This window comes from Phyllostomus discolor, chromosome 2 (assembly GCF_004126475.2).
Source record: "Phyllostomus discolor isolate MPI-MPIP mPhyDis1 chromosome 2, mPhyDis1.pri.v3, whole genome shotgun sequence".
In the NCBI taxonomy this organism is placed as follows: domain Eukaryota; kingdom Metazoa; phylum Chordata; class Mammalia; order Chiroptera; family Phyllostomidae; genus Phyllostomus; species Phyllostomus discolor.
The window spans coordinates 78,945,705-78,968,564 of NC_040904.2; the positions used below are offsets into that span (position 1 = coordinate 78,945,705).

General features: G+C 34.4%; 1 protein-coding gene across 4 annotated transcripts in view; it reads left to right on the forward strand.

The window, feature by feature from the left end:
• The window catches only part of EPHA6 (EPH receptor A6), a 920,707-nt gene that overhangs the window by 723,056 nt on the left and 174,791 nt on the right, over positions 1-22,860 (forward strand). For all 4 annotated transcript variants that reach the window (XM_036017966.1, XM_028504400.2, XM_028504401.2 and 1 more), the window contains one exon: positions 6,481-6,606. In XM_036017966.1, the coding sequence (XP_035873859.1) occupies positions 6,481-6,606 (126 nt within the window). The remainder of the gene's footprint in view (positions 1-6,480; positions 6,607-22,860) is intronic.

Below are 22,860 nucleotides of genomic sequence, written 5' to 3' on the forward strand. Positions count from 1 at the left end.
ACCTACTGAGCGGCAACAGGCTGAGAAATCTGTAAAACTTGTATCACGGTGACTGAAGGGTTAAAATAAGAAAGGAAAAAAACAGTGGTGGCTCCACAATCTTTACCTGCATTTGGTGCTAAAGACTATGCATGGACACTGGCTGTGAAGACAGCTAAAAAGGAAAATACTAATTTAATTGTAGGCATATTTCAATTTATAAGAATTCAAGAAATGAACAAAATTCTATAATTGCATCTTTGGCTCAGCTATAATCATTTCCTGAAAATAATAGTACCATATCAAAAATTATTTGATGTCCTATATTTTGTGCTAGAAATGTGTGTCATGGTACCAGGTTTAAAAAATAAGTGTCTCAATCAATATTTAATGAATAAAGAAATAAGTCCATAGGTGAATAAAAGGATAAATAAGTGAGTTATTCACACATAGAATAGTTCACTCTCGCACTCGAAGCCTCATTGAAAATTAGCTCTCTTCTAGTCACTAGAAAGTGGCTGTTGGTCCAAGAAGCATTTGAGCAGGCAGAGCACTTCCTTAGAGTCTAACAAGATATTTGCCTGAGGAGCAATTTGTCACTTTTCATTCACTTACTTACTCCCTCATTGAAACCCTAATCTGTGTATCTTCTGATCAAGTTAGAAGAGACCATTTTAGGTTTCCAGCTGACCCACCTTATACACCACATGAGGCAGGAATATTTTCTCTACCAAACTGGACAGAGCGGCTTAATTCTTCCTAGACTACATCTTATTATGTAAAGAGACCCCAAATGAAGATCTCCATGAAGTGAAAGATGCATTTGTTCAATGCCTTCCATGAAAATGCCGTTTTTATTGTTGCTGGTCTACCTTGCTGCTCATGTAACTGATAAAGCCTGAGGCTTCTTCCCCCATCACAGAAAACTAAACAGCATCCATTCAAGCAAATATGATGGGCTTATGGTTTTCTCCTTTTGGTGGAGGAGAGAGTGGTGTAAAGTCACAAATTATTGTAACAAAAATAAAAGAGAGGCATATAGGAAAGAAAACATGAGATACACAAGGAGTGGAGGGACATACACATGGTCTGACAAAGAAAGGACAAGTGACTTTAATAGAAAGGTAAATAGATAAATTGGTAGATAGATAAATTGTGGGGGGTGGGGAGGAGGGAGAAAGAGAGAGGCAGAGAATCTTTGAAGGTTCCAAAGTGAACATTCCTCAAAGAAAACAGTCCTTGGCACAGCATCTTGTTTAACAGACTATATTTTCATTGAGTTATAAAGCTGTTCATACTGTACAGCTCAGAGGTACCATCATTGGTCGACACCACACAATTACAGAACAGCAACTATGTACCAGACAGGACTGAATACTGGATACTTAAAAGAATGAAGAAAGGATGTCTGCTCTGAATGTGTACATGGTCAGTTCTCAGCTCTTCAAATTTTTGAACATGCCCTTATCAGTAAACATTTTGAGCCAAAGCTCTTCACTATATGAATACTAATTTATTTATTTCATATATATATCTTCTGTTTTGCTGTATTATGTTTCCATATTACAAAATATAAAATAAAAAAATTAAAATATTTTGAAGTAATATTAATTGTATTATATTAATAATGCAAAATTTACTAATTCAGGGTCTGATTGTAAGTTTAGTTTATTTCAACACTTGACTTCAGATAATACTCACACTGCACACAGGCACAATGCACATACATTGCTGCTCATTCAGGCCCTGGCTAGTTATCATACAGCACACATCCACACTTTTAATACTGTTCTCAATGACTCTTGTGACCTCTTTTTAGGTCAGATTAGATTATCCTTGTATATCATATTGTAGTTGACAAAGAACTCATTTTAGGCATTGAAGACATGGAATTTCCATATTCTGTGTGTTTGCTCCAGCCCTTATGACAAATTCCCTAATGTATAGTCAGGGTTGAGGACCACCATGTAAGGAGTAACATGGTCTTCTAGGATCATCGCTTTGGGCCAAATGAACTCAAGGCTCTGCCTTAATTGTTCAAGCCCTTGAAATAAATTATTTGTTTCATGAATACTTTGGCATTTTTCATTGTTTTATTATTTAAATGTGTTGTCTCCAAATTTTTTTGATCATGTATTTCTAACAATAAAAATGCTTCAGCACCCTTTACAAGGAGTATTATGAGTATATTTTATTTATAATTATTTATTTTTTAAATTGAATTTATCAGGGTGACAATGGTTCACAAAGCCGTACAGGTTTCAAAGTGGACAACTCAATAAAAATGTCATCTGCACTCGTGCATGCATCACCCCAAAATATCTTTCTATATTTAACATACATACATGTGTGCCTGTATTTTGTTTCCCATTCTAAATTGTTTGTTTTCATATGTCTGTGTATTCTTTGTTCTTAAATAGATCAAAATGAGTATCTGCAAAAATACAACCTAATGCAAACAATTAGAAAGAGTCCTATCTTAAAGGTTCATATTATAAAGATATTGCCTATGTTAAACCTTTTGGCATCAAAATTAAATTATTGATATATCATCTTCAAAGAAGGGGTTTTTTTTCTATTAGGGATTTGTGTTTTTACATAAGTAGGGTCATTTTGCATTAGAAGATCTAATCAATCTTTATCTCAATTTCTCACCTAAATGGGTTATGTTTTTAATTATCACTAGTTAATAATATTGTCATATACTTATAATCATTTACTTTCATTTAGTTCTCACAAACAGTCCCATGAGGTAGGGTCAGTTGCTATTTTCATTTTACAGATGAGGAAATTGACATGAGCTCATAGTTTGTCTTCTTTACACAAATTCTAAATGATACCTAACTTCCAGTGTAAAGTTATTTCAAGGAGATTGCTGCAATACCAAATTTGAAATGGAATTTTGTTTCATAGTTTGTGTTAAATATATTTCATTATAATTCTTTGAAAACTGTTTACTCTACAGGCCAGATTATTTTCTGATAATCTGAGTAACCAATGTCCATCATTCACTGATCCAGCCAGAGTTGAGAATACAAGCCACATCAACTTCTGCTTTTTCACATTGTGGTCTCATGATATGACCAATGGACTAGCAATTACTTTTTATAAGATTCTTTACTCCCATACAATTTTTCTCAGGAGGTGCTACTAGCATTTTGAGAGAGAATTCTCCTTTGTGCAGGTCAGATACCACTTACTGCAATGCCTTTAGCATCCATCCTGGCCCTTACCCACTGAACAGTGGTAATGCCTTTCCCCACCCGCAATTTGCAGTGCTCCCTAAGGGCCATTGAGAGCCACTGAGCTAATGAAAGACAGATAAATCACTGGCCCATGCCACCAATGTCTTACATCGAATTACCTTACACCAGTAGTTAATAGTGTCTATTGTCCATCTGCTATATGTAACTGCTTGAAATTTTATCAGAGTAGGATTGCCAGAGTAACAAATAAAATTTTGGGAAGGCCAGTTATCTTGTAACTCTGTATCAGAAATAATGCAAAGCTAATGTCACATTCTGGTCTCTCTTAACCCACTAAGTCAAGATCACTAGCAAACTAGAAACTCAAGTATCTGAGATTTAGAAAAATGTGTTAAGTGACACATCTTATATTTTAAGCTTGTAATGGCTAGAGGAACACTCTCATCACATAAAAATTTAATTTATGTTAACAAATAATTAGTACACTGAATGTAACTAAAACCAAAATACTCATGAAAATTTATATTTCTCCTGCTACAGATATTACACATTATCTGTATGCTTCAGATAATTCATTTAATCTTCAGCTATAGTATAATTGATTAATTAATTCCATAATTACTTAAGAAAAAAGCCAAAGAGAGTCAGCAACTTAAGCAATAGGGCAACCCAGATTCAAAATAGTTCATATCAAATATAAAATATTTGTGAATTTAATTTCTTGTAGAATAAGAGATAAGGGAATTATAACAAAGAATAATCTCAGTTTTCCTGATCGAATTGTGAAAACTTAGAACTGTGGTGTTTCATATAATCTCTATCAACATGACTGACCTTAAGGAGAAGAATGATGAGACATTATTATCACATAATATGATGTCTCAACTAAATATATATGCATGTATAGCAGTTCCTCTGTTTGTATGTTGATTTGTTTCAGATATTTTTTTTAATGACAGTTCCTTAAGGAAGATATGCCATGGCAAATAAAAGATCTTTTAACCCAGGGTAAAGAAACATAGCAAAGCCATTATAAATGATGCAGCAATTTTATGAAAATGAAAGCTGCTATTAAATCTGACAGGCTGTCACAACCACAAAGAAAATAATCGGTGTAATTATGGCAATAAAATTATGTTTGTATTTAGTTTCTTTCAAGGAGTTAAAATAAAAATCTTTTCTAAGTTAACAGTTTGGAATAATGTTGGCAAAAATAGCAAAAACTCAGATAAACATCTCTAAATATAAAGCATATTAACATTATTTGGAGTCACTGCTCTACATGCTTTTGTTTTTCCTCAAATTTCCTTTAAGATAATTACATTTATATCCTTTTTGGCTTCCTGTGCATAATTATGTTATTTTTTTTCTGTGTGATTTAGTATTTTTAACTAGGCTCCCTATTACTTGGCTTCAATAAATCCATAATCAGCTAAAATTGGATTATTTTTGCTTTTCACAGCATATAATAAAATTTGAATTTCCTGTAATTATTTTCCCTGTTGAAAAATCACCATTTCTTTTGTAATTTTAAATAAGAATGCTGTACAAATATATGATATAATTATCTCCACCTGGTATTCAGTGCAGTGCCTTCATTATGGGCATTTTCTCAGACAGTGATGAAGCATTGCACATGAACACAGATTAGCTTTGAGCTCAGTGATAAATGCCCCATGCAATAACAATGAAGAAATTAGTTTCACTATTCATCAAAAGTTACCCCAGAGCAATTTCTGGCCTAAGACTTGGCACTTCTGCTACACCTCTTAATGTTTAAGGAACATCGGCCCTGCTGGATAATTTCACTAAACCCCATGAAATCAGCAACAAAACCAGTTTGTTCACAGGACGGGGTTTTCTTTCAATGGTGTCTTTAATCCAACTTACAATGCATAGAACTCGCCTATTAAAACATTCTTTGTAACTTTGTTCTTTCATAAAAACACCTCTGAAGATCTAAGAAATGCAAGCCTCTCTTTATTAACAAGTATCTTCATAGAAACCAGATATATAGAGTATGGTATACCAGATCCCTTTAATCCTAGACAAAGTTCAAAGAAGCCACACATTTTAACTTATTCTAGGTGTAAAATTTGTGTCAAGAAACAGTGAAGTCTCTTCCAAACTAAAGGACTTGCTAAATCTGAGCATGGGAGGAGAGATCTTAGGTGTTTACCCATGAAAACTGCCGCCCCAAGGGGGTTTCAGAGGGCCCAGAGAAGACGCTTGTCTCACGACAATCAGTGTAACTTGCTTTTAGTGCATTATTTTGATTTAAACTTATATCTACCATATCAATTACCAGTGCTGCCCATGTCCTGATACTGCATATATATTAAATTTTCTTCTGAATTATTCGTGTGGCTTTAAGGTCGTTGAAGAAACAAAATAATAATGCTACTACAATCCCAAAGTGCAGGGTTTCTAATTTATATTCAGAGAAGAGCAATCTCCCAAACAGGAAGTGGCTCATTATTTATTTTTAATCTATAGTGGGAAAAAGTGTATCCTGGAAGTCTGTCAGCTACGTGATATCACATTCCCTGTACAGGTCTCACTTTACTGATCTGCAAAGTGAGTTTTTTTGACTGGATGATCTCTAAAGTCATTTTTTGTTTGTTTGTTGTTTTTTGCTCTGACATTCCTTCATTTTATGATTCATTATATAATTTTATAGATAAATTTCCAAGTAATTTGTTTGTTGTTTTGCTTTGCAATTGCTTCTTAAAAATGGAAAAGCATGTGGTTCTACCATTGCAAACTCTTGTGTCTTGTCCCAAATAGAAAAGTATCAAATGAAGAACAGGGTATGTTGTTTTTCTTCCCACTTTTTCAAAAACATGCAATTACATAAGGTACAAAAGTTTTTTTCTCATTTAAAGCACTAATACTAATATACCTAAAATAAGGCACTGTTTTTTCTAGTGCAGCATTGATTTCAGATACTTTTGGGGCAATTTTCTGCATATCTATAACTCATGTGGACATGAATTCTGCAAACAGCATCAGTAACTTAAGCATGTGCATCGCCTTTGTCAAATGTACATTTAGAAATTTTATCTTAGCATTCTCATGCTTCTGAACTCTCTTTAATTGTAACTAAAGTACTTCTCACAAAAACTAGATCGATTTTAACAATTTATGGATGAAAATGCATTCCGTTCCTTTTAATTTCATAACTTCCTTGTAAGGTTTGATGTCTTTGTTGATTGTAGGTTTTATTCCAATGAAATGATAACCAACTTTTTCAGAAAGGAGACTTTGATTAATGCCAATTTTTATCTCTTAAAAGGATCCTTCCCGGCCATTGGGGTGGAGACATTTTGCCCCAGCTTCCTGAGGGCAGGGTTTTTAAATAGCATCCAGGCTCCGAATCCAGTGCCAGGGGAAGGATCACTGCCCCCCAGGATTCCTGCTGGTAGGTATTTCAGGTGAAATTTTCTGCCACGATATCTAGCAGTAGAATTGTGCTCACAGTTGATAGATCTACAATACAAAAATAAGCATTTCTAAAATATATTGTTGAAAGAAATGCAAGTGGCTTTTTTAAAAGGCAGGAATGGCATTTATGATACCCAGTACTTTGAAATGGTATAAAGGAAGTGGAGGAAGGATCTGTAACCTAAACACCCAGCTAGCACAGTGCTGCCTCTTCTTTAAGGAAAGTTTTTTTTTATTTTAATTGTTGTTCAACTACAGTTTTCTGCCTTTTACTCCCATCCCAGACCACCCCCACATCCCTCCCCAACTCCCTCCCATTTCCACCCCGTAGGTTTTCTCCATGTGTCCTTTATAACTTGTTCCTGAAAACCCTTCCCTTTTTCCCCTGAAATTTCCTCCCATCTCCCCTCTGGTCACTGTCAGCCCATTCTCTATTTCAGTGTCTTTGGTTATATTTTGCTTGTTTCTTTTTTTTGTTGATTAGGTTCCTGTTAAAGGTGAGATCATATGGTATTAGCCCATCAGTAAATGAATGGATCAAAAAACTCTGGTACATTTACACAATGGAATTCTATGCAGCAGAGAAAAAGAAGGAGCTCCTACCCTTTGTGACAGCATGGATGGAACTGGAAAGCATTATGCTAAGTGAAATAAGCCAGGCCATGAAAGACAAATATAAACATGCATAAAAATTATATAAATTTAAACATGGATAAAAACTAGAGCTTCAGGTCCCAAACTTGTAACTCAAGAATAAAACAAGGATGAACTTAAGTTACTATTGCCACTTAGAATTGGCCAGAAAAGATCATTTGAAACTGAGTGTTATTAACAGAAAAAGTAATTCCATATCTGGTGAGTTTATAAAGATTTAACTAAAATTTCATTTCATAAAATAAAAATGATTTAAGGAAAAGCCAGAAAATAGCAAATTTGAAGAAATTTTTGAGAAAGAAAATTAATGTGATGTTCTCCCTAAAAATAACAACCTAACCAAAGCTGTATTCTATCAATGAGAGAAACAAAATATAGGATGTGGAACATTTTAAGATGCAATTTTAAAGTTTAGTAAATCAGTTCATGGGTTATCAATGGTATTATTGTAATCCCAAATTGTTTTTTCTGTCATTTTGTAAAATAACCAGCTGCCTTCCTCCCTTGTATGTGAAAGATTCAAACTCACTTTATACTTTATATGTCTTAGCAAAATAGCATTAAGATATTGACTCTTGGAGCTTTTAATCATAATTCTTGTCTTTTTATTATAATCAATAATTATACTGCAAATTATGGTGATGCTACCAATGTATTCAGGATGGCTGGCCCAGCCAGCAATATACTGGAAACATGTGAAAAGTTTGGGAAATTCAATAAAAACAAAATCCCAACATGCACATTTCTAGCAAAATTATACCAACAAAGCCCAAGATTCTAATGACATCTGGACATTACATTGACATTTTTCTTTTGCCTTTTAATTATACTTGTCTACTTAAGACATACAAAAAGTTAACAAGCTATAAATATACTTTGATGTCATTTGGTTTTGTCATTGGATAGTTACTGACATGGTCTGACTCTGACCAACATCGCCTCACCACCACAATAAGGACCAAAATCATGTGAATTGAAAATTAGTAATTTTAATTCTAATGAGCATTTGACAACTTCTTCTCTGCCTAGAAATAAAAAGGATATCAGTTGCACAGGAATTTTGTTGTTGTTGTTGATGATGATGATGTTGTTGCAAATATAAAATGTAGCTTTCATATATATTATTAATATCTCAATGATTGGAATTAGGAGATGGATAGATTATTTGATTTTAATGACTTAATTCTTAACTTTCAATGACAGATCTTATAGAATTAGGTATGTTTGGAAGAAATGACATAAGAAAGTTCAATTATTACTTGACTTATTCAACATCACTGATTAAAATTTTTTTAAAAAACAACCTTGTTTAGTCCCTGAGAATGACAGAAGCAGTATTATATTTCTGCAACACATACACAGAAACCACCTTTCAGAGAGGGAGCTAAAAGAACACTCTAGTATTCTATTCTCCTAGGCTTTATGCCAAATTTGCCTCCAGCTTTCAAAGTAGAGAAAACTCAGTTTGGTTTTCATGACTTAACTATAAATCAGGAGTAACAAATTGGCTTCATAAAATGTTTATGGATCTAAACTTGTTTCTGTTCCCCAAACTGAAATTAACTCACTTTTCCTAGCTAATATAACTCCTGTAAGTGATCCTTGTACGTTTTCTCCACTACTTTTTAGTAATGACTGCTGTGATTTCTGAGGTAATTTTTACTCTCTTCCATTTAACGATAGCTTATTTCCCAAGAATTTTCTTTATAATTTTTTGTAAAAAGGAATGAAGTCATAATCATGAGTTTTTATTGTTTCACATTTAAAGGAAAAACCCTAAAGTATTTCTTTGCCATACAGTAGCTGAACCGATGCCCCTGGAAGTTTCGGATAGCAGTCCGAGGGCAGGAAGCAGCTCCCCCATGACCTCTACCGTGGCACTGTGAACAGCTGGCCAAAGGTTGATGTCCACTGGGCAGTAATTAACTTGCTTTCTCCCAATTGACTATATGTCACAGTACTTTGAGGATCCCTGAAGACATTTGCTGTGTCCTTCAAGAATCATAAAACTTATCCTAATGACAGTACTAACTTAGTTCTCAGTTACTTATTTTAATCAAATTTAAATGAGATACATATCTTGTATATAATTTCTTCATACTCGCATCATACTGTGCTACCAAGGAGTGACATTTTACAGCACTTCACTTATTTTTACACTAACTGCAATATCAGAATTACTGAATCATGAGACCCAGGAAGCAGAAAAGCCTGAAATCAGTACCTAGGTAACAGTTGTCAATGATTTATATTGTTTCCATTTGAACCTCTATATTCAAGGGTTTTGCATCCGTGTATTCAACCAACCACAGAGGAAAAATATTCAAGAAAAAAAAAACAGTAAGTTCCAAAAAAGCAAAACTTGAATTTGCCATGCCCTGAGCACTGTGCTGAATTCATGCAAATGATGCGTAGGCATATCCTACTGTGGCCTATATGCTATCTCAGTTATATGCATATGCAACCCATTTTATATAAGGGACTTCCGCATCCTTGGATTTTGGTATCCTGGTTGTGGGGAAGGGGCTGGAATCAATCCAGTGCAGGTACCAAGAGATCATAAATGAGAAATAAGCTTTCTCATTTCGCCCTGGCTGGTGTAGCTCAGTGGATTGAGCGCAGGCTGCAAACCAAAGTGTCGCAGGTTCGATTCCCAGTCAGGGTACATGCCTGGGGTGCAGGCCATGACCCCCAGCAACTGCACATTGATGTTTCTCTCTCTCGCTCTACCTCCCTCTCTTCCCTCTCTAAAAATAAATAAATAAAATCTTAAAAAAAAACTTTCTCATTTCTAGAAATGTCTAGTAAAGGCTTATTATTCTTATAAAGGGACTGCTTCTGTCATTCTCAGGGACTAAACAAGTTTCAGATAAAGAAAAACACTAGGAAATAATTGACTGAAAGTTGAATAGCAAGTATATTCCTATAATTTAATGCAATATCTTTCATATAGTAGTCACCCAATAAAGTAAGAAAATCACAGAAGAGAAGAGAGGAGAGCAAAAGGTAGAAAGTGAGGGGAGAAGAGTGGAGAGAAGAGGAGATGGAGAGAGAAAGGAAAAATTAGAATGACATAACTGAAATTATATTTTTTAATATACATGTCCCTCCCACTGTATTTTTCCCTATTGTAATCAAATTCTACCCCTTGAAAAGAATGAAAGTGCCTATTCTAAAAATGTTATCAGGTATATACTCTAAAATGATAAGCTTGCTCTCTTTGCTGTATCTAATTATTCCTTAATTTAATTCTGTGGTCAAACAGTACTTCGAAGTGGGACAGGAAATTTTGACATGCTATGGGCAACTATTCATTATACATAGGATCTTAGACTGGTGACTCACCTTATGACAGACTCTGCCTCTATCAGAATCCTGTGTATTGTTAAGGGTTTCACATGCTTAACATACACAAATGAAAGCAGAGTAATAAAGTTCTTGAGAAATAAAATTATGCAATAATAATAATAGAGTAATATATGAAAGTTTCACTGATTTGGTTTTCTTTGTCACTTCACAATAACCATCTGACATTACATGTTGTCTTAAATTTACATAAGATCCAATATTACTATGTGTCTTAAAAACTAAACTTATTTATAAAATATAAAGGAATACTCATTATCTGATGATAACTTAGAAAATAATATCCTAGGTTGAGTATGATTTGGATCAACAAAATTCTAGCTTGCATTTTTTTCTGTCAGTTTTCTGTCACTTGTAGGACACTGGCAAATAACATTTTTCACAAATGAAGTCACTCATGTATACAGACTGGATGCTAGGCCAAACTGAAATGTATGCTTTAAACTAACAAGCTTTATCAATTGTAAGTGAAGTCTATGAAAGAGGAATCAGTGAAAATGGGCAGCATGTAGGATTTAGAAATGGGGAAATTCTGAAAAAAGAAAATCAGTGTTAAAGATCTCTGTAAGACTTTCTTTGTGGTTAATCTTGGCTAGTTACTGAGGAGCAGTCCTTCTGAACCCCCATCTCAGCTGTTCTGCCTGAGCTTTAAGTACAGTGCTATGTATGTATCACCTCTTTTGACATGTTTACCTTTCAACACCCTTCCATTGTATGGCACATATTGGGTTCAAAGTAAATGACAAAGATGGAGTGAATAATTGTCTTCACCTTATTGTCTTGTCAATACCTCTACCTACTCTGAGTCAAATAGCAGGAGAAATATGAACACATTGAGATTCAAAAATGAGATTTGCAAATACTTAGTATATAATAATGAAGTTTAATGTTATTTCTTTACCCTTTGGAAAGAGATTTGGATGAACCTTAAACCCAAAGATCCAGGCCTTTTCATATTCTCATCACTGTCCCCTGATTAGCAATGTTAAGAAATGAATTCGCAATCCTGTTTTCTATAAACCAATAACAAATCCATCTAGACCATTTTTATAGCAAAGAGCTTACCATGCTGAGCCAAGAATAAAATGTCTTCAAAATCCATTTAATAATGATTATCAATATTTCCTTTATTATAGTTCATGTGAAATCCTACCTGATATGGAGTCAGAGAAAATATCACATGCATTTTTATCAAGTCAAGTAACTTTTTTATTCAAAAGACATAGTTTAGATGTTAGAAATAAGCCAGGAAAGACAAATAATGTTGGAACTGCAGAGACTCTAGGATCTAGTGGATATGAATGTATTACCAGGTTTCGATGCAGAAAAGCAATACCACAAATATGTGGGACTAGATGGAAGACTTTTGAGAAATGCATAATGAGTTAAGGAAACTAGGTGTGAAAGCAATATGCCAAGGGAAATAAAAAATAGAAAAGTATATACCTTTTAAATACAATCAAACTGCAATACACAAAAATCAAAGTAACTCATTTTAATTCTTCATATGTTCAGGCATTCTAAAACGTCAGTAACTTTGTTTTAAGTTCACAATTTGACATTTCAAAATCACTTTTGACAAGACAGTTTCTGTTGACTATAGTTCTTCTGAAAACAGTTACTCTTTTTATCTTTTTGTAGTGTATATGATAATTTACCTATTTTATCTTTAACAAAATATTGTCATAATAAGTATACATAAAAGACAAGAGACAGTGGTTTACTTTTTAATAAAATTTTTAGGAGAAAAATCTTCTTTCTTTGGAAGGTATATATTTTATACATTTCTGCAGCTGAGAATGTTGCCAATACCCTGAATGAGGTATACACATGTGAATGACCAAGTGTTTGCATGTACCTACTTAAACCAAAAGCTACTTATAAAAGGCCCTAGCTAGTGTAGCTCAGTGGAATGAGTGTGGGCCTGTGAACCAAAGAGATGCCAATTCAATTCCCAGTCAGGGGACATGCCTAGGTTGCAGGCTAGGCCCCCAATGGGAAGACGTGTGAAAGACAACGACACATTGATGTTTCTCTCCCTCTCTTTCTTTTTCCCTTCCCTTGCCTGTAAAAAATAAATACATAAAATCTTTTTTTAAAAAGCTGACTATAAAAGGAATAGGAAAACTGGATTAAATATGCAAAGTACAGTCCTTAATAAATGATTCAAAATGCAAACTGTGGTAAAAAGAAAGACCTTCATCTGGATTTCTAACTCCCAGTTTCTTTATTCCTTTACTTTTGGGCAATTTCAAGCCCCAATAGCTACTCAGTGCCCATTCACGCAGTTCTCCCCTAGAGAACTCTCCTTTCCAAAAGTTTGTGCAGCTGCAGTCTTCAGAAGGGAGCTCTGGAGAACTGCAATGATTAAAAACTAGACTGGGGACTCTGGGGCCGGACTGGGCAGAAGACCAAAATTATTCCATTTCAGGACTCAGAAGAGGCATAGAGGAGAGAGGGTCACTGATAAAATGACAAAGAGAACACACTCAGCCACAGAAGCACAAGGAAGATGATGTGAGTGAGTGTATTTAGTCATAGAACCATAAGCAGCCCCTTTAAAATATTTTTAACACTTAAAATATGTTAAGCCATGTTTAACCCATGTTCGTTATGGGTTAAACCGTCATTTAAGAACACATCTGGGATGTACTGATAGCTTCTAAAACCAGCATAAGAGGAGCTAGCTGAATAATGTCAAGCTTCAGACAACTTGAAGATACCAGTTGGAATAAAGAAAGTCAGGATGAGAACATGTACAAAACTGAAGGTATAATTTGAACCTTCAAATAACATTCAGTTTATTAAAAACAGTAATCTATTGCAGTTTTATGAGTTTAAGAATTCCTGTGGGCAGATGGCCGTAATGTTGGGGTACGGGTCGCGAACTCAGATTCCTTATGGATTACGCTTTCTGTCTTGGCCAAAAATGACATAGACTCTCTACCCTCAAAAAAATGTATCTGAAAAAACACATGAAAAATACCTTAAAACCCTTTGAGTAATTTCCAGTTTTTACTAGTTCTTTTTACTTCTCTGTTATCAGACTCTTTAAGCAGTTTTAGCCCTTGATCTTACCTATGCCTTCTTATTAGCATAAACACTTCTTTTGTCTTACAGCCTTGACTCCTTTCTAAATGTTTGCATACAATTTCAGAAGGTTTCTGGAACCCTGAATCCGCAAATGAAGAAACTCATGTTCCTAAAAAGTCAGTGTTCTATATATAAAGTTATATTTAACTGACATAGTGAGCATTGTCATCTTTATGTAAGACTGGCAGTGCATTAAAAAAAAACACAGAGCTGCAGGATGCATTTGATATCAAGGTCTTCAACATTTACAAAGAGAATTTTTTTTATACTGCCAGAAAGATATGAAAAATCTTAAAAGAGCCTTTGAGTAATCTCCCAATTTTTTCTAGTTCTTTTTACTTCTCTATTTTCAGATTCTTTAAATAGTCTTAGCCTTTGGCCTTACTATGCCTTCTGACTAGCACAAGTGCTTCTTTTATCTTCCTATCATTTAAATAAGTTTGAATCTTAAAAATCTGGATCTTACATATATGACTGCTTAAATTCTCAGTTGGGAACATGTCTATTTCCTAGAGATCTTGCTTTATTATTATAAATTGCGCTGTCTATTTTGGTCCTATTCAAAGACACTATCAACACTTGCAGAAGATTTACCCGAGTATTTTTTCTCCCAAAGAAATATTCTGAAAAACTTTACAGAGCTTTCTAAATTAACTGAATATCCATGTGAATCAGCGTTTAGTCTTTGTGCTAGTAGGGATTGTTGTGTCAGTGTGTTTTCACTTAAACTGGAAACATTACAAGAAGCTGAGCTGCTCAAATGCCTCCTCCCCTTTGGAGAGCCACACTGACTCCCACAGGACAGCATGCATGGGTGGCCTTGTGAGCTGCTGGGTCACTTAGGAACATGAGTAAGGTGGGGACAGAGCAGCCCTGTTCAAATCATGTCTCATGTCAGCATTCGTTCTTTTCCCTTGTAAGAAAAAGCATAATGGAAGCTGCCCTATGGCACAATCATGGTTTTTCATGGTTCTGTTCACAGAGATCATACAGAGAGTGTATTTAGCAAAATTAAATTAAAAAGTAGAAATTATACTTCTTACAAGAGTTGCATAAAAGACTAAAAAATAACATTTTTCATGAGAAGAAAAAAAGGAAAGTAGTCAGTAGTTTAATTGATATCACGTGTATGATTCATTTAACAAATATTTTCACCATTATAATTAAAGTGTCACCATTAGTAACCTGTGTAGTTAAGATACATCAACTATGGCCTGTGTGGTTACTTCTTTATTTTTAAATTTCCTTTTGATTAGTGCATGATACAAAAGACCTAAAAGCAGAATATTTGACCATTTCTGTAACCATAGACACTTTTGAAGCCAGAAGCAAAGCAGAGCATTTGAAGCACTTCTGGAAAATACGATATTTTTACTTTCTCCCAAAAGCTCCAGACTCTTTCCTAAGACATTCAGGATATGTTAATAGTTTTCCCAATGTCTTTTCCAGAGGTTTTGCAGAAACATATCACATGTTACTCCTAAAGTTCTCATGTATGACTTTTAAACCAGAAATTTCAACTGGTAAAGTTCAGTCCTTTTAATGCTTATATATAATATTAAGGATAATTAAAAATAAGTTGATTTGTAAAGGAACCTTAAAATCATTATCATAAACTGATATTGGAAAATGGGAAAAGCAAAATCTAAAGCTTTTTCTCAGCAAACTTCCTTAGCACATATTTCCTGTTTATGTAGAATACTATAGGGCTTTATGTGGCTTTAAAATTCTAGAACTTCTCAAAGACAAAACGTATTTGGGAACAACACAGTGCCCAGTCCATCATGCCTTTCCAGGATGTGTTTCTAAGATGAAGCATTGAGATTTAGGGTAGTACTTTATGTTCTCCAGATTACGTATGGAGCCAAGTATTATTTGGATGAATAACAACATGGCCAAGCACTCAGACCCAAGCCAGATTGCCTGGCTTCAAGCCCAAGCTCTGCCAATTGCTCATTGTGTGTCTGGACAAGTTGTTGAACTCTCAGTACACTGGTAATCTTATCTGTTCAATGGAACTAGTAATTATACTCTCCACATGAGTTGATGTGAGGACTAAATGAGTTAACACATGTAAAACACTTAGAAAAGTGCCTAGTACATTGAAGAACTTATTTTTTTAAGTAAGTTATTATTATATCTATACTAATTTAGATAGAGTACCTATTTTTAAATTATCTACCACAAACAGTTTTCATATGAAGAACAAAGGCAGCATAAAATTATTTGACATATAGTTTAATTTGGTTTTGAACTTAGATATTATATAGTTTCTCAAGTCATAAGAATTATCTGATATGTCTTTTTAATATTTTATTGTTATTGTATTTTTTCTATTACCATTTATCCCCCTTATAGCCTCTTCTACCTCCACCTACCTCCTGTCCCTGCATACCATCTGATAGGTTTTGTTCATTGCCACCTAATGGTAATTACACTATTCATTATTGCATAATCAGTTATATCTTTTATAATAATGAGAAAGCAAAAAAGTCAAAAATGAAATAATTTCAAAACAAATGTTTTTAAACATTATCATTATATTACTTTTATTTTTTATCATTTTTTAATTGTTGTTCAAGTATAGTTGTCTCCATTTTTTCCCCCACCACTCCTTGTAATATGAATGTAATATGAAATCAGGAAAGCCATTTTTAAAAAATTCATGTGATTAAAATTTTGCAATATGGGTAGTGTCTTATAGTGATGACACATTCTTACATCAGGCATCTCGGGCAATTTCTTTGTCAATGAGACACTTCTAATTAAGAGGATATCTTTTCACCCAGATGATAATTTTCAGTAGAAAGAAAGACAGTACTGAGTGTTACTACAGTAATGGCTGCAAATGATATGCCACTGCTCCCTGGAACTGGCAGGAAAGTTGTGTTCCATGTCTTTAGCCTCATACATTCTATTTACTCTAGAACAAACCGAGATTAAGAAATGCTAGTGCTTTTGTAATGCAGATCATTCCTCCTAATTTCTGCTCAGCTGTTTTATCCCCAAATAATATAATGTATTCTTCAGCATTTCTCCAAGGACATTGGAATAACCTCTAAATTTTAAAAAAAGCAAAATGAAGAAATTAGGAGAATAAAATTAACATAGTTTTATAGATTTAGAAGTTTCAAATAGCTCCAAGGTTAAAATCAATTCCAGATTTGCCATAAGACCTGTTGTTACAGGTACAAATCTGTAAACAGAGCATAGAAGATACAGCATAGCTTGCTAGACAGAAATGAGAATCTATTTTCTATAGAAGCTGTTTTCTATAGAAGCTGTTCCTAAAATATAGATATAACAATATGTCATTTATAGTAATAAAATACACATTTTGATTATTTTAGGAGAAACCCTCTTGCTCATTAAAGCAACTTCAATCCTGTTGATTTCAGGTGTATAGGATTTAAAATGAGCTTTAAGATCGTTGGGAAAGCTCCTAAATATATTGGCCTTGGTCATGTTTTAGTAATGAACCTTCTTAACTCTAAAAGCCAATTTTTAGCTTCGAACTAAACAACTAGTCAGTAAAGAAGGATATAACATTCCCATTTATCCATTCTTTAAGCTGTTATTGTACACTTTAATACTTAGTATCAGGTACTATTCTCTGTATTTTAAACACATCTCATTTAGTATCATACCTCAGGCAATGAAAGAGGTATTAAATCACTTCCTGCTATTATGTTGTAATATGCAATATACAGAAATACAAATGAGGAATATATAGTATACAAATGCAGAGATGATAATTGCAGGGAGATGATAATTGAGTTATTAAATCTCACTTGCCCAAAGTGAAAAAAGTCTTCAATATTCTGTTATCTGACTAATCCCACAGCTTCTAACTACACTGTGCTTAGTACACAAGGAATAAGGTACACAACTATCCCAATTTGTCTGGGACATAAGAATTTCAGTGCTAAAACTAGGAATTTACTGTCATATAAAACATAACTCGCAGTCATTTTTATTGTGCTATAGGATAGAAAAGAATGTTCATGTCCACACCATACTGTAGTAAAATAAAGAAATGATCCATTTTTATAAAAGTATTTTTTGCTCAGAGTAAACAAATATAACAAGAAGGACAGCACACACAAAAGATTCAAAGTAAATGTACAGCAGCATTTCTGAGTGCCAACTATGGAGAGACACAGTATTAATTATATGCTTTCTCATCTAAGCCTTTGAACAATCATTTGTAGTATGTAATATATCTTCATTGTATATATGCAAAAACTGAGAGAGCTAAAATAACTTGCCCAAGATCATGCAGCTAAGGTATCAGAGCTGAAATTTGAATTCTGCTTTTTCTTCAAAACTGTATTTTACAATGCAAATAATTTAGGGCTTATTAATTTGTCATTCAGTTATTTCAGTATCTCTTTCTTGGTCTAGAATTATTCTTAGAGAACACTTTTATGTGTATGTTTCTTCTGGCATTTCATTCAAAAAATATAATTGAGTGCCTGCTGTAGTGACTAGCTGTGTGCCCAATAGTGAAGTTACAGAGAACTGTTAAGCACAAGTCCTGACCTCAAGGGCATTTTCAAGTGGGAGGCAGACACCTACCAAGTTAACATCGACACCGTACCAGAAATGTTATGAAATTGTTGGATTAAGACATAAAGGGAGGAGAAAGTAAACAATCACATCTTTCTAAACTGGGAAGTATTCATGAGAGAATTGACAATGGAGATGGCATTGAAGCTGCACTCTTTTTTTTTTTAAGTATATATATGATTTACCATGTGGAGATACTGAGAAGGCAATCTTCCAAAGAAGAGAGGAAGGTGCAAGGAGAGTCATACTTTGGGAAATATAAGTTACCTAGAGAATTTGAAAAACAGGAGTTAGGGGAATAGGAGGAGGTAAAAGATGATACTAGAAACAAAGGTAAGGGAAAGATTGTAAAGGAACTTCATTGTCAAGCAATTTAGACTTTAATCCTGCAGCAAACAATACAATAACTAAAATAGTCCTTAAAGAGGGTTAAAATATTAGACCTTTGTAGTAATTGACAATTTGTTATGTTTATCCCCCTTTCTGCTATGCCCTCCATGAGAAGAGGGATCTTGTGTTGATTGAGGATGTTTTTCCAGAAACCAAAAATAATACGTAGTAGGCACTAAAAATATATATTTGATATATCACTCTGAATGTTCAAAATAATAGTTTTACATGCATTAGCAAGTACAACTAGTAAAGGATTATTGTAATGAGTTGAGCAAAACAAAGGCAGAACATGCACAGTGGTAATTTTCTATAGATGAGCACAACTTAATAACTTACAGACCAAGAGGAGTTTGATAAAGTGATAATTCAATATTACAATAGGTTTTCAAGCCTGGGTAACTAGATGGATGGCAATGTTTTAATCAAAACAGGAATGTGGGAGGAAATAAAAACTTCTGGAGAAATATTAACAGTTTGCTTGAGACATGATGAGACATGATCTGATAATCACCAGGCAAGAGTATAAGAGAAAACAATCCCCCAATTTTAGTACTTATCTTGTGACTGAAAATAATTGCCTAATACATTATAACTTTGTTCAAATATATACCAACCATATCTTTTGAATGACAAGGAGGGGTAAGAAAATTATTTCATTTATTATCAAATCTATTTGAGATTATACTTTACTATGTCTACAACGGAAACAGAGGAGGAAGAAATATATTAAGTAACTAGCTTAAAAGTACTGAAAAATAACCAGGTCTTAGATTTATTGATCTTTCGTATCATTTTTTTAGACTCTGTTTTGTTTATTTCTGCTCTGATCTTTATTATTTCCTTCCTTCTGCTCACTTTGGGTGCTTTCTTTGTTGTTCTTTTTCAAGTTCCTTTAAGTGTGAAGTTAGATTGTTTATTTGAGCTTTTTCTTGTTTCTTGAGATAGTCCTGTAATGCTCTGAATTTCCCTCTTAGGATTGCTTTCCCAGTGTCCCACAGATTTTGGATCGTTATGTCCTCATTTTCATTTGTTTCAAGTATATTTTAATTTCCTCCTTGACCTTGTTGACCCAGTCATTGTTTAATAACATGGTATTTAGCTTCCGTGTCTGTGCATGTTTTTCTTGTTCTTCTTGTGGTTGATTTCTAGTATCATAGCATGGTGGTCTCAGAGATGCTTGATATGATTTCAATCTTCTTAAATTTATTAAGACTTGTTTTGTGTCCTAGCATGTGGTCTATCCTAGAAAATGTTCCATGTACACTTTAAAAGTATGTATATTCTACTGTTTTGGGGTAAAATGCTCTGATGATATCAATTAAATCCACTTGATCTAGTGTGTCATTTAAGGCTGTCTTCTTGCTGACCTTCTGTGAGGAACATCTATCCATTCAAGTCAATGGAATGTTAAAATCCCCAACTATGTCTGTATTTCAGCTGATCTCTCCTTTATATCCATCAAGATTTGCTTTACACATTTAAGTGCTCCTATGTTGCATGCATAAATGGTTACTAGGGTTACATCCTCTTGTTGAATTGTTCCCTTTACCATTATTTTGTCAGATATAAGTACTGCTACCTCAGCTTTTTTTTTCTTTTCATTTGCATGAAATATCTTTTTCCTTTACTTATATTCTGTGTTTAACTTTCAATCTAAGATGTGTCTCTTGGAGGCAGGACACATGTGGGTCTTGTTTTCCTACCCATTCAGTTACCCTATGACTTTTGGTTGGAGCATTTAAGCCATTTACATTTAAGGTGATTCTTGATAGATACATATTTAGTGCCATTTTATTGTTAGACTATTTTCCTCTGTTTTTTCTTTTCTTTTTTCTTCTTCTTCTTAAAGCCAGCCCTTTAACATTTGTTTTAGTACTGGTTTGGTGTTAGCAAACTCCTTTATTTTCTTCTTGTCTGGGAAGCTCCTTATTTCTTCTTTGATTTTTATATAATTCTTGATATTACTGACTGTACATTAGAAATTGCCAAACTGATACAAAGTACTTCAATACATCTAGCACAAATTCATTATTTATATGAAAATATTAAATCTCTATAATCCCATTCTTTCACAAATCATCACTGAAGCAAAAAAGAAAAATAGTATTTTACTCAGAAAATATTTTCCCCAAGATTTAAAGAATGACTTTCTTTTTTTTTTTGCTTTAACAATAGTACAAGAAAAGTATGTGCTTATCATCATATATTTTCTTAATACCACCTATATTAAATTATTTAGTTATTGGGAAGTTGCCAATTTGAGAAACATTTATTAGTAAACAGTTCGCAAAAGTTTTAATTAAAGAAAACAATTGTTCTTACAACAGAAAAACAAACGACATGGGATCTTATCATCAGTTGTGTTCAAAGTATGAATATGTGATTTCTTACAAGATCTTGATTTATGATAACAGAAAAACTAAAATCAAAATACACTCTTAAAAATAAATAAAATATCTATAACCTTTTCTGGGCTAGTTAGGGAAAACAAAGAAAATCATTTCTTGCCTGTGATTTGTAGAAATATTTTTGAAGATTTTTTAAATATATTTTATTGATTATGCTATTACAGTTGTCCCATTTTCCCCCTTCACTCCCCTCCACCCTGTACACCCTCTCCCACCCACATCCCCCCTTTAGTCATGTCCATGCGTCATACTTGTAAGTTCTTTAGCTTCTACATTTCCCATACTATTCTTACCCTCCTCCTATCTATTTTCAACCTACAATCTATGCTACTTATTCTCTGTACCTTTTCCTCCTCTCTCCTCCTCCCATTCCCCTATTGCTAACCCTCCATGTGATCTCCATTTCTGTGGTTCTGTTCCTGTTCTAGTTGTTTGCTTAGTTTCTTTTGGTTTTGCTTTAGGTGTGGTTGTTAATAATAGTGAGTTTGCTGTCATTTTACTATACATGTTTTTTTTTATCTTCTTTCCTTAGATAAGTCCCTTTAACATTTCATAAAATAAGGGCTTGGTGACGATGAACTCCTTGAACTTGACCTTATCTGAGAAGCACTTTATCTGCCCTTCCATTCTAAAAGAAAGCTTTGCTGGATAGAGTAATCTGGGATATAGGTCCTTGTCTTTCATGACTTGGAATACTTCTTTCCAGCCCCTTCTTGCCTGCAAGGTCTCTTTTGAGAAATCAGCTGACAGTCTGATGGGAACTCCTTTGTAGGTTACTGTCCCCTTACCTCTTGCTGCTTCTAGGATTCTCTATTTCATTTTTACCTTGGCTAATGTAATTATGATGTACCTTGGTGTGTTTCTTCTTGGGTCCAACTTCTTTGGGGCTCTCTCAGCTTCCTGGACTTCCTGGAAGTCTATTTCCTTTGCCAGAATGGGGAAGTTCTCCTTTATTATTTGCTCAAATAAGTGCTCAATCTGTTGCTCTTCCTCTTCCCCTTCTGGTACCCCTATAATTCAGATGTTGGAATGTTTAAAGATGTCCTGGATGTTCCTAAGCCTGTCCTCATTTTTTTGAATTCTTATTTCTCCATTCTTTCCTGTTTGGTTGTTTTTTTCTTCCTTCTGGTCCACTCTATTGTTTTGAGTCCCAGTTTCCTTCCCATCACTATTGGTTCTCTGTGCATTTTCCTTCATTTCTTTTATGGTAACCTGAATTTGTTCATCTAATTTGCGACCAAAATCAACTAAATCTGTGAGCTTCCTGATCACCAGTGTTTTGAACTGTGCATCTGATAGATTGGCTATCTCTCGGTCGCTTAAAATAATGAGTCCTGGGGCATTGATTTGTTCTTCTGAGACATATCTCTCTTTTTTTTTTCTTTTCTTTTTTTTTTTTTTTTGGTCTTGTTGCTCCTGTTATGGTGAGGGGCAGAGCCTTAGGTGTTCACCAGGGCTGGGCACCCCAGTCGCTAGATTGTGACATTGTATGTGGGGGCGGGGGCGGGAGGGAACAATGTCCCTTCTCTGGGATCCTGGGTTGCATGCTCTGCCCTGCTCCACAATCGCTGCCTCACTGGGTCTGCCGGCTGCTGCTTGCATACTCAGGGTCCACCTGCTGTGATCTTGTTCACCCCAGATGTCTTACGCGCCCCTGGATGCCTTATGCACCCAACTCTCTCTGCTCTCCTCCCCGGGACCTGCGCTGTGACCTGCGCCCAGCTGCTCCTCTCCACCCTTCCTACTGG